Source organism: Colletotrichum graminicola, assembly GCF_000149035.1.
Source record: "Colletotrichum graminicola M1.001 genomic scaffold supercont1.10, whole genome shotgun sequence".
In the NCBI taxonomy this organism is placed as follows: Eukaryota; Fungi; Ascomycota; class Sordariomycetes; order Glomerellales; family Glomerellaceae; genus Colletotrichum; species Colletotrichum graminicola.
In genome coordinates this window covers 360,994-373,357 of record NW_007361014.1, presented here as the reverse complement: position 1 = coordinate 373,357, position 12,364 = coordinate 360,994, and the positions used below count along the sequence as shown (strand labels likewise).

General features: G+C 55.6%; 1 protein-coding gene across 1 annotated transcript; it reads right to left on the bottom strand.

The window, feature by feature from the left end:
• Positions 1–5,966: 5,966 nt before the first annotated feature.
• On the bottom strand, positions 5,967–9,415 carry GLRG_03391 (uncharacterized protein; the record flags this gene model as incomplete). The annotated part of the gene is made up of 6 exons (XM_008094076.1): positions 5,967–7,088; positions 7,233–7,352; positions 7,411–8,608; positions 8,671–8,775; positions 8,834–8,859; positions 8,918–9,415. 6 exons carry the CDS (start codon positions 9,413–9,415, stop codon positions 5,967–5,969), a joined length of 3,069 nt encoding a protein of 1,022 aa, XP_008092267.1.
• Between the last annotated feature and the right edge of the window lie 2,949 nt (positions 9,416–12,364).

Sequence of the window (12,364 nt, the reverse complement as noted above, 5' to 3'; positions counted from 1 at the left end):
ACGGCTGCAATGCTGTCTCTGAATCGGGTTTCCGGCATCCATCCGTAGTGAGGCCCTCTCTTGCTTAAGCTTACTTGCCTAGGTAAGCAGGTGTAGCGTAGCCACTGCATTGATGAGATACTACGCAGAAAGGATACATAGACCAATTCCGGCACATGAGTAATCTGAGGTCCAGCAGGTCCAAAAATAATCCCAAAAGCCCCGTGGGCATCGTTAGAGAGAGAATCGCTGTCACAGCGTCGCAGTGTCGCAGAATGGGACAAGCACTGTAGCACCTTCCCCCGGCGAAACTCTGAAATCATACGTCGGACCTGCCTGCCTGCCTGCCTGACTTCCTGCCTGCCTTATCAATTACCTTTCGACATACCTAGTAACTCTTAGAGACGTGGCAACCGGCCAGGCTAAGACCACATAGAGGATAGAGCTTCCAGAGGAAGGACAGACAGACCCCACTTCACTCATGAATCCATCCCACAATGCAAGCAAGTACACTACCTATGCCTATGCCTACATCGCACATCAAAGTCAAAGGCAGGTAAGCCTGAGGAACCCACGCCTAAGCAGCCACTCATGTATCGACACCCAAAGAGCCATCTGGCATGCGCCAATGCCGCATCCATCCTCCTTGATCCACTTCCACGCCGGCAAACCAAATACAGCAACCATCATCATCATCACCATGATCTATCTGCGAACCCCTCGACCCCCAGCCTCCTCAAAGAAGCTCCCCCCTGCTTCACCTCGCCTCCTCACCGTTTCTTGCCTATCTTGCGTCGCCTCACCTTGCCTTGCCGAGCCCCAGGACCGTGCCAACGCTGTGCTCTTCACGCCTGGGACGAAGCTAGCCTTGCCGCTAATCTGAATGGCTTGGAATATTCAGGCACGACCGCAGGAGACAACACCGCGCAAGGCACGCCGCCAGCGTCTTTGTCGCCATGCCTGTGGAGTCGACGACAGAGTCATGGCCCAATACGACTTTCCGCACTTCTACCACGCCTATCCAGGGGTTTCTGCGCCTAGGTAGTCATATCTGTCTCTCGCTTTCCAACCGTTTCCCACCCGCCGCCACCGCCGGTTTGATTCTCGTCCAAGGGACGCCGACTCAACGGCCCCTTACACCCTATATTCAGGATACCCATCTGCAGCCATTATCCCATTATCCTACAGGATTCCGCCCTTGTCGGGCTTTCTTCTTCGGGTACAAACGCGCGCCAATTCCGCCAAACGTCATCCGGTCCCCCAGCCACCTCTACAAAGTCCGATTCTCCTGCCGTCTCGACCACAAGACGCATCGCCTATTGTACCATATCCCGCGCACCCCTGACGCCGGGCCAGCCACCACACGCCAACGCCAGCACCAGCACCAACCCCAATCTGCTGTCGCCGTCAGCCGCTGCATCTACTTCTCTGACAAGCCGGCCCCGTACACTAAAGCCCTGCAATCGCTGACACGGCCGATGCAACCACACCAAGTCTACCGCTTGTGACTTTCCGATCGGTTGCTCCCTTTACTTTCCTTCTTCTTCTTCTTCTTCTTTACCTCCCTTTGTTCACGAAATACCAAGCCTTTCCGGCCGCACCTCATCATCAAGTGCCGTCCTACTTCGTTTCTTTGTGCTTGGGACGCCCCTGGTGGAGCGGCGCGCTAGAAAGCTCTGGCCACATGCTCTCATGGCCTAACGCCAATCGCAAGATTGCAAATATACCTATAAATGGCTACTGCTATTTCCCATGGCCGACCGGATTGACGAACGGGCCTCATCCCCCAAAGATCGTACCGCACCAAGAGAGAATTGCGGGGAAGAAGGGGGTGGAAGCTTTGGACTCGGACAGGGACAGTTCCCGAACTGAGACAACCATGGTCCTTGCCATTCGCTGAACCAGATCACGCACACCAACCTCCCCCAGGAGCCTCAGCCGCCGCTCCATCTGTATCTGTGATGTAAGAGGCCATTTCAGCGCAAGCTTCGGCCATTACACCGCAGTAGAAGGCTTCCATACGGGACCCATTGAGCCTCTCTGATTTGATGATGATCGACTCACCTAGCTCATCCCTGTCAGCTTCTCGCCGTCTTCGACCTAGGAACCTAGGTAGGTGTTCAACCGATGTCGCAAGGCGCAAACCTAAGACAATGCTTGGATGGGCATATGCATTTGATCCCTTCTCTTGTCCTGCAATGATTTTCCCATTGTGTCCGAGAGTGTCCTCGACACCAAGATGCTGGCAGACTTTGAACTCCTCGAAACCGCCCAACGTTTGTTTCTCTTGACCTCAAGAGGTCCCCCAAAAGATTCATCGGCACGTAATCCCGCTTCCTTTATGACGTTTTCGAGTCGACGTCGGAGCTCTAGCACGTGCCAAACATCAGACGGAATCTCGGTTCGTTTCGAGTCTCCTCTCTTTGTGCCTTGCACGGCCGAGATACGTATCTTGGACTGTCGAGGCTTTCATGCAAAATTCATGCATCTCCAGCTTGCGCCCGCCGCAAATGCCTGCTGTGTATGCTCGGTGTGTTCGCTAACGCTACATGATTTTCTGTGTCCATATGCTTGACGGCTCTCATGCCTGACATGCAGCCTTGGTGGCGATGTCAATCCCTCGCTCGCGATCGGACCAAGGCAGCCCTCGAACTTTGGTGGTTTCTAGCTAGGCTGTCTGCGCAAAGGGTCGGATTCGCGCAGGCGCGTGGTTACACACCGTTTCACGTAACGTATCGCAACCCAGCTGAGCTTTTTCTCATCAAACTGGGTTGCTCCGCAGTGCGGCCGTACTCCGTAGCAAGAGTCTACAGAGGGGGTACGTCGGCAGAGTTCTGCGGGCTTCTTTGCGCTCCTCTTCGCGGGGAGCTCGAGGGTCCCCGGTACATTCGACTGCCAAACAGGGCTTGGTTCAGATGGAAAACCCGGGCCCATGTGGACGGAGAGTCGGGGTCTCCCGCCGGACTGAAAGCCCGTACGCAGCTGTTCGCCGCCTCTGGGGACTGGCACATGTCTTCTGTTCCCATGATTTGACTGCCGTGTAAAAATAGGGGTCATTCGACTGCCTTGCTCGGGGTAAACAGGGGGGGGGGGGGGGGGGTCGTCGCCCCATTGCTGAAGCTGCTGTCGGCGTAGTTATCAGAGCAGTCGCCAAGGGCAGGGCTGAAATCAGGCGACGTTTTCTGGGAGGGAAAACCGTGTTTTCATGGAGAGAAGGGCGTTCGTTCCATCACTATGGCCCGCGCTTTCTCGCTCTCAATGGTCGCCGGCCTTGGGTGTGATCTTCAACGTATGGCTCCCCAGACGAGCATCGTCCTCTGTTGCTGCCGGAAGGCTGTCTCGGCCATTGACTGTGTTACCTTTCATGGCTCGCCATAGATGCTCACTTCCGTTCGGACGGTTGGTGGCGGGGACAAGACTCGGTTGGTCGTTGTGCGGTCGTAGTAATGGTCGCCGGCCTCGATTTTATACCCGGGCTTTTCTTCTCTCCCCCCCTCCCCTTCTCTTCATCCACGACTGACACAAATCTTTGAACGAGACTTGCCACGGCCCTGTTCAAAGTGTGCTCCTGGACCGACGGCTCATGTGCCGTAGGAGTATCGTCTGTTGTTGCTGGAGAGCATTTGGGCTGCCGAGGACTGTGTGCCCGGGGACACAGGGCATATATTGTCATGTCACGGCCATGTCAGGTTCGTATCGGGTTAGGAGGTGAGTTGTTGGTCACTTGGACTTAGGGTTGGACTTGACATGTCTGCCGTTGTTGCCTTGTTTTGCTCCGCCGTTCTAGGATACGGCGGTTCCCTCGTCTCCTCTCCAGGTCTTTGCAGTTTCCAACCGCAGGTCTCGTCGATGGAAGTAGATATCGTCTCCGTTTTCCATCCGGGGCTTTCGGGGCTCGTGGAGAAACACGTCATGGCTCTCCGCTTGCAGACGTGTCCTTACGAATTTCTCCAATGGACAATTGCTGACTTCTTGTAGGTTTTTTTTTGGGGGGGGGGGTACTCGCAGAGCGCTCGCCTGCATATGTTTAGCTGAGAGATGCCTCTCAAGACGTCGAATGTGCAGAGGGCAACCTTTGACTTTGGGGCGATACCATCCGGCGCAAATCGTGTGTTAGTATAATGGGAGTTGATCTGCAGGCTTTCGTACGGCGAGATGCCGGAATGACTACTGCGGCGACTTCATCTAGGAGAAGGTATCTACCCCTCAGAAGCCAATATGCAGTCCATGTCGCTCGAGGCACATTCGAAGCCGTTGCATAACGCAATGACGGGGGAGATTAAGCATGGTTTCGCCACAGGGCGAGGACGAGACAGGTGTCGTTGCGACCCAAACCAGCCAACGGTATCTATGATAGTACAGCATCCTAACCGGACGGCGTCCCGATATGTCTCCAAAGACTCACCTTCGCCAGGGCAAAAAAGAAAACCTCGCGGAGACGGCCAAAATCCAGGGTCCGGGGGCCCTCGTCATCCTCAGAGCTCGGCTCCCATGCACAAAGGAGTCTTGCATGAGACGCCCGGAACACCCGTATTCATACTGTCGTGGCTGCGTCGGCACCGCGAGGACGAAAGCCGCCCCTGCCTGGGGGTCATTTAGCGGTCTTCAGGGGAGGAGGGGGAGGTAGTACGATTGTCCATACCCAATCCACGGAAACCAAACCATGATATAGCGGCGGTTTGATGAACAACACTCCGTACAGCAAGATTTCAGTGCCGACCTTCCCGGGGGGGGGGGGGGGGGGGGGGGGGGCTTCGTACGTTGGACTCCCCCAAAGAAAAGCAGTAGCAGCTGCGGCGGCCGCTCCGAAGCCGCCGCGACCTGACGGGAAATCAAAAATCCTTGCCCATAGTGAAACAACCAACGCGTAAGCTGGATATCACCGACGGGGAGGGGGACGGGGAAGGAGGGAACCAGAAAGAAAGAATAAAAAAAAAAAAACCGCTCAAAGAAAGCCGTTGCTGCGCACACCCAACCCTAAACCGTCCTCCTGAGGCTTTCCCCGGAATGAAGTCAAAATCAAAGGAGATTACAGGGCTGGGCATCCTTCAACCCCCGTCCGTCCTATTTATTACCTTCATATCTCGCTACCACGGGACGAAATCCCGGGGGCCCCGCATGCCGAACCTCCCCCACCCGGCCTTCTACCATGGGCTTCTCAAGTTGCAGGACCTGACCCGCCCTTGGGTTTCCCAAATGCCAAATCTCCCATCCCCCCTCCCCCGTTGCTGCCCGTTTGTGTAATCTCGGTACGAAGCCGAAGCCGAGCCAGCCGCCACTCCAGGTGGTTCCGAGGGGGCAGAACGACAACAGCCACGAGCCCTACGTACGGGAATGCTATACAATGCGCTTCACGGGGGGTCTTCCCTAGGCAGCGGGCTCTCTCTCGCTGCCAAACAAGCCGTTCTGGCTTGAGGGACATCGAACGATCACCATCCCTCCGTCACCAACTTTTTGGGTGACGATACGGACGTTATCGGAGGAAAAGGCAACGCATCAGACTCCTCTCATCGTAAGGGCAGGCTGCGCGTGTGCTTTCTTGACATGACTACATCAATATTATTCTTACCATCGCGTATCTCACGGTCCGTCTATAGTTCTTCTGTGACCAAGGCACTTGCGTACTTGAAATGTGTTTGTGTATTCTCCATCAAAGCGTCTTCACCGCTACGCCTCCTGTGTATATATTCTACTTCGGCCCAACAATACCCCCAGAGCCCGCTCCTTTGGCCGTTGACCTTCTTTCTTCTCCTATGAAGCTTTGCCTCTTCCGTGCATGCCGCCTCCGCTCTGTCTTCCACCTCCTCTGTAATGATATCCTTAATGATACAACGCAAATAGGTATAATGTCCTTCTGGCTAGGTGCTTTCTGCTGTTTGTGTATGTGTGCTGTGAGCCGTGCCGAACAAAATCCAAGGCAGACAAAAACGGTAAAGAAAAAAAAAGCAAATGCAGATGCAGATGCAACAATAGATGATATCCATCATCTAAAACCACTTCCAGTTGATGCCTTCTCCCAGCTTCTTGAGCACGCCCACCGCGTCGACGTACAACCGACTGCGCCCGCCAAGACAGTCACCATCCAACCACCTCCTCACAAGTGACACGACAGGCATGACGTCTTCCTTGGAGCGCAGCCTTGCGACGTCTTTCGCCCGCATGCTCGCAACGGTGCGTACCCACCGGATCGCCATGCTGTCACAATCGCCGAGCTCCCCATCCTCGGCGGTATCTCCGCGGCTCGCTCGGTGACCGTAGGCCCAGCAGATGAGTGCGCAGACGTACATGCCCCAATAGTCCGAGATGTCGTCCTTCCACATGCGGGGTCGGCCCATATCCCAAGCGCCCATGTCGTCGTCGTTGTTGTTGTCGTCGTCCGAGTCCTCCTGGTTCTCCTCGGCACTGCCGTGTTCCGTAAAAGCGCGGAGGGCGCGGCATGCGAAGATCACGGCAACGGCAGCGTCGCCGGAGTCGCACCAGCCCCTGAGTTGCTTCTGATGTTCGGCGAAGGACTTGGGCTGCAGGACCTTTTGGCTGAAGATCCAGCTGTCTCCGGAGACAGCGAGCAGGTCTTGGAGCGGAGTGTGATGTAGGGCAAGGTAGGTGTTCGCTACAGGGCACTCCGGGAAGATGTTGGCCATGCGAAAGGTCCCCGGTTCCGAAATCTCGGTCGAGGGTGTCATTTGCGCCGGCTCGTCACGTGTAGGCAATAGAAGCGCCTCGAATGCCAGGATTACCGCGCGATCGAAGAGGGCGTGGGTGTTGATGCTTGTTCTCGATAGGGTATCAGGGTTGATAAAGGAGAGTAGCGTCTGTTCACTCGAATGGTCTCCCTTGGCCGAGACCGCCGCCGCCCACGCATCTGCGCTTGCAGCATCCCAGAGGTCCTGGTTGGGGCCGATGAGAGGGATGTTTGGCGGCATGCCATCGTTGGCAATGTCGAAGCTGCGGACGCGCTGCTGTTCCAGATAGACCGAGCTGTGTATATCCAGGACGAAACAGGCAGAAAGAAGGCGGCGACGAGTCTCGGTATCTAGCCAGGTGTGCCACCTAACGCTGTTGGGTCCTGTCTGAGGGATTGCCCCGAAGATGACGGCATTGTCGTAGACCTGGAATCATGTTTTAGAACCTAATGCTATGAAGAATCCGACAGGGAAAGAAGGGAACAAGGCCAGAGTATAAATAGACTGGCGAGCTAGAAGAAAAGAAGTAGAGCAATATGTCATTCACTGATAACGCTCAAGAGGACTCACCCTTGAGTAGATGGACTCGAATTCTTTTGATGGCCGGATGGCCGCACGCCGGCCGCGAAACCGCGCGAAAAACTCACATAGCAGAATCGCTTGCATGACAGGCACATCCCACTGGAGGAACTGCGACCACGTTGCTATTAGCGAGCGACCCTCTGACCTTGAGACTTTTCTGACTTACGCGTCTTGATTGTTGCCAGGCGTACTCATGCAGCTGATTCCCCCTGATGCGGTCCTCCTTAGCACTCATATACTGGGTAGCCACTGCAGCCATGGCGCAGCGGAGCACGTCAGCCTGCTCCGCCGCGGCCTCGAAGGTCCTCCTGTGGACAATGGGGAAAGAGCGGTGAAACTTCTCCCAGTAGACCTCGAGGTAGACGGGAATGGCTTTGCAAACATTTGCAGGAGGCAAAGGAAAGGAGCCCTGCATCAGGGCCGGGGCCGCCAGGAGGCCCAACGCCACCTCCTTCTGACGGCCCACACAGGCAAGTGAGTTCATCATCCGGTCCGACGGTAGTGCTGTCGACGGAGTGACTAGAGTTTCAGAAGATTGAGCCGATGCCAACGTCACCGGCGGGGACAGGCTACGAACAGTGTTGGAGAACCGGGGTTGTTGGTGAGGGTCAAAGACCGTCTGCTCGTCCGCGTATGTGGGCATGGAGATATCGAGCATCGGATACGTTTGCGGGTTGCTGAGCTGGGGGGAGGTCGGGTATTGGTAGAGCAAGGGATTGCTTGTTGGCATGGGATCGAACCCGGTACCGGGATAAGATGAAAGAAGACCAGTCGGCCAATCGGTGACAGGAGCCCGTGCCGGCGGCCAGAATGTGCGTCGCGAGTTGTCGGAAGGCGTCGAGTACGTGCTGTCCGAGGCCGAGGACGGCCAACCGTGGTCTTGAGCGTGCGAGAGCTCAGGCGGACCATCCGATGACATCTGTAACCCAAGTCCCTCAGTCTGGAGACACAACGAAGGGAAACCGGGCGTCGTACGAGGCTGGTATTCGACAGAACCGAATGGAGGAGAAGTACTGAAACCATTGTTTGGCTGTTGCATCAGGGACTGCTGCGAGGGCCTAGTGGACAGGGAGTAACTCCCGCCGTATCCAGTATCACCTGACGGTGTACGGTAGCCGTCGTTTCCCACATGAGGCGACATTGATTTGCCGGCATCCGCTGCGCTCATGGACGGATACGAACTGACATGGGACATACTTTGCGTTATTGGGAGGCTCTGGATCGGGGTCGAGGCGTTCGGCTGGTATCCGAGCATGGGATGTTGCAACCCCAAGGGCCGAACACCCCCTTCGAGCGAAGTGGTGGAGGTTCTGCGGACTTGGCTAGTCCCTCTACTTCTCGATATCTTGTCCCCTTCTAGTTCGCTAAGAACGTGTTAGTTGCGGTTCACCGTTACTGGGGACTCTTCTCGAGGGATGAAACGTACTGTCTTTGCTGATGGCGCTCCAGCAAATCCTTGCGGTGGAAGGCCCTGTCGCAACCGAAAATAGGGCACGCATACTGAGGGGTCTCGTGGCTAAGCTGGTGTCGTCTGTGGTCAGGTTTGTCAGTGAGCTGCGGGACAAGATGGCGTAATGCCACAACCGTACCTTAGATGCTCTGCGCGTGTAAACGTCTATAGAAAGTCAGTAGATGCTTCGGGATTTCTTTTCCCAAATGGTGTGACGGTATACCTTGGAAGGACGGCAAATGTCGCAAGTATGAACTTTCATACCCTTCTTTGCGCGGCTGACTCGACCGGTGATGGGAGTCAACTTGACGGGCACATCCCCGGTTGGTGCGTGGCCGTAAGGTCGCATGGACGGGCCAGAGGGATCAAGGCTGCCAGAGACCGACCCGTGACCGTAGCCGTAGTTTGGCTGCTCCATGGAATCGGTGCTGACGTTGCTTTGACGGCGAATGTTTAGTGGCCGGCTGGACGAAGACGACGAGCTGGGAGGAGTCGACTTGGTGGTGTAAGAAGATGAACTGCGCTTAGTATCTCGCTGTGTGCTTGAACTGTCTGCTTGTTCTCCGCCTATCGCATAGCTCGAGCTGTACGGTGGTGCGCTTGGTGCCAAGTAGGGTTGATGATGGCCAGCCGAAGGAGCCGGGTCCCGGCTGCTCTTAATAGTAGTGTGGGATTCGAGTTGGTCCTCGTCCGCGTTCATGATGTCCTGGAGGCTAGCCATGGTTGGAGATTCCCAAAAGGGAAGTGAAGAAGACAGAGGTGCAGGTCGATTGCGCCCAGAGAGGGAACTGCAGACAGAGGCAGCAACAAAGCCAAAGTTAGTAATACACAGCCCGCCTGAAATGCCCCTCCTTGGAATAGACAGAAGTGCCGTGTGAGTGTAGTTCGAATCTACCCCCAAGACCAAGGTGAAGATGCAGTGTGAAAGTAGGGGGGGCAGTCAGGGCCCAAGAAGGGGGGTGTCGGCGTAGAAAGGAAGGGCTGAGTGAACTGCCCGGGGTGGGATGGAAAGGCAGCAATCAGGTAAGGTACGGCAGGTACGGGTAAGGCAAGGCAAGGCAAGGTGGAAAAAAAAAAAAGGTTGCTCGAGCGTCTGTCAGCCTAAAGCGAGTGTCCAACAGGTGGGTGGGGGGTTGAAGTGAGATGCAGAGCGGTTGGTAGTCTGCGGAGACAGCAACGCAATGGAACTGGTCGAAGAGAAGAGATAAAGATAGTGGTGGTGTGTCCGCTATCACTCGTTGTTGGTGACATTGCTATATTGAGAAGAGGTAGATGCGAGTGAGCGGCAGAAGTAGGGAAGATGACAGCTCTTCAAGGAGGCCGTTCTCTGAGGCCTCGCTTCCCCTGTCGGCTGCGAGCATGGGTGTAAAGGGTGTTGGGCACGGAGGTTGCTGGGAAAAAAATGCAAGGCACTCCTTCAAAAGGTATTGACAGAGCTGGGGTTCCGTCACCCGCCATCGTTGCTGGCCTCGGGTTAATTGGTAGGGCGGCCAGATGCTTGTCATACGACTCAGCCCTCTCAGGCTGGCAGATGGAACCCCCTGCTCCACGCAGCGTTTCTCCCCCAAGTTCTCCAAGTTTAGTGTGAAATTGCCGCGATGTCACGGAATGAGCGCGTCTGGGATGTCTGCTAGCCCACGGAAGAGCCGCGGCAAGATGAGGTAACCGCGTTTGATGACGACGACGACGAAACGGGTGACGATGCTTGCCGTTTTGACAATGTCTCTCCGTCCCGTGTCTCTCCTCCTTGTCTGAGATCTCGACGAGATCGACTGCATCGCATGCGTCGGCGAGACCCCAAACCCACAGACGTATTCATTTGACTGAACCCTCCCCCTCCCCCCCCCGCAAGTTCCATGGGAGAGACAACGTCTCTCCGTATGTATGTTGCTAACTGGCCTGCCGGGACTGCCAATGGTGGAAATGCCCGCACTGCATAACAACAAGGCAGTGGTTTCGCACAGGAAAGGGAGCCAGAGGTCTCAATAGGGAATAGCAAACATGCGGTAATGGCGTCACTGCATAGATACGAGAGAAACAGCGCCGAATGGAGCACGGCCATTCCGTTTTCCACAGTTAGCGCTCGCTAGCGCCCGAGGGTGGGTGGGCAATAGGTGGCAGTGAGGTTGCTCCTTTTCTGGAGGAATAGCCGCAGAAACCACGCTGAGAATTCTGCAAAATGTCAGACTAGATGAGGCGCAGTTCCGACCGTAAAGGGAACCGTTGTCATTGCCGTGTGTGCATGAGTCGGCTGCCCTGTCAACAACCCCTGCTAGACTGGGTTGCCCTTTTGGGATTTTGACTTTTTGCAGGGCACCCAAAGATCCGCCCTAGCGGGACCGGCCTGCCAGCCTTCGTATTGCCAACCGAGGGCATCCAAGGCCCCAGCTTGTTGACGACGTGCGTCTCGGTTCCACGACCCGTACCGAAGAAAGGTACACTTGCTGCCGCCGCGAACTCTGCCATCGACCGTCGAGGCTTCGTCTGACTGCATTGTGTGGTTGCTTTGACTTATTTATCGTGGTGACAGAGACTGCATTGTGTGGTTGCTTTGACTTATCGTGGTGACAGAGACTGCACATGCCTTATGACCACCCACCCGCGGCTATAAGCAGGTTTGCGTCGTACTCGTGACCGAGACACCTGCCATATCTATTTCGACGCTCACGCACGGTTCCTATACAGGGAGACCGTTGGACCTTGGCGTATGGCGTCTGATGATGCCAGTCTGGCCGAGGACCCAGGATCCTGAACGAAACAAGCTGAACGCGTTGATCAGTTTCTTCCATGATTCAGGGGCTTGGAACCGTGGTCCGTTATTTGATAGACTGAGAGAAAAATCCGGGTTGCAGATGCGGATCAAACCTCCGACTGCGGACGAGAACCAGGTCTCGCCGGTGGTCGTGGGTATGGTATTGTCTGACACCGTTACTCCGTACCTAGGTAGGTAATAGTAATAATAAGGTATGTCAGTATACGCCTAGGTAGTTAGTTTTACTGAAAGGATGATGGCGGCAAGTGACCGAGGGTATTTCGGGCGGGGAATGCCAAGAGGACCATGCAGCATCCGGGCCGCTGAAAAACATACATGGGGAGAGACGAAGCCATGACAGGGATAGCCCTGAATCGGCGGGGGCGACAAGGGCTTAGATCCCAAAGCCTCACTTGCGTGCAATACAAAGGCGACAAACTGCTTGGAATCGGAGACCTATTTTTATGTCATCGAGTTCCTCCTAATTCCAGCTGCGCCGTTTGTCACAATCAGCTTGAAACGATGGCAAGCTGCGGTTTGACCGTGGGCGAAGCGGGTGAGTAGATTGGCGAGAGGAACCGTGTGTTCTCGGGGTGGCAGACAACGCTTACAATCTCGGATGAGCGTCGGTGTCTCCCCCCAATAGAGGTGGTATTTTAGCGAGCGTCGGGTGAATATGGACTTGGACGTGGGGGTTTTCCCAAATGGAGCCACACCGACGGCCTGAGCCGATTGCAGGGACGGATGGGTTCCGGGCTGCGGTAAAGCGCCGCTCAAGGGAGATGCGTGGCTGGCGAGAGGAATTCTTCAGTGTCTCAGTTGCTGCGTGCTCTGTATGCGTTCATTGTACGGGCAGATTGCCGTGAAAGCCCGTAACGCATGTCTTGGGTTCGGAACCGGATACATAGCAGGTGGCGG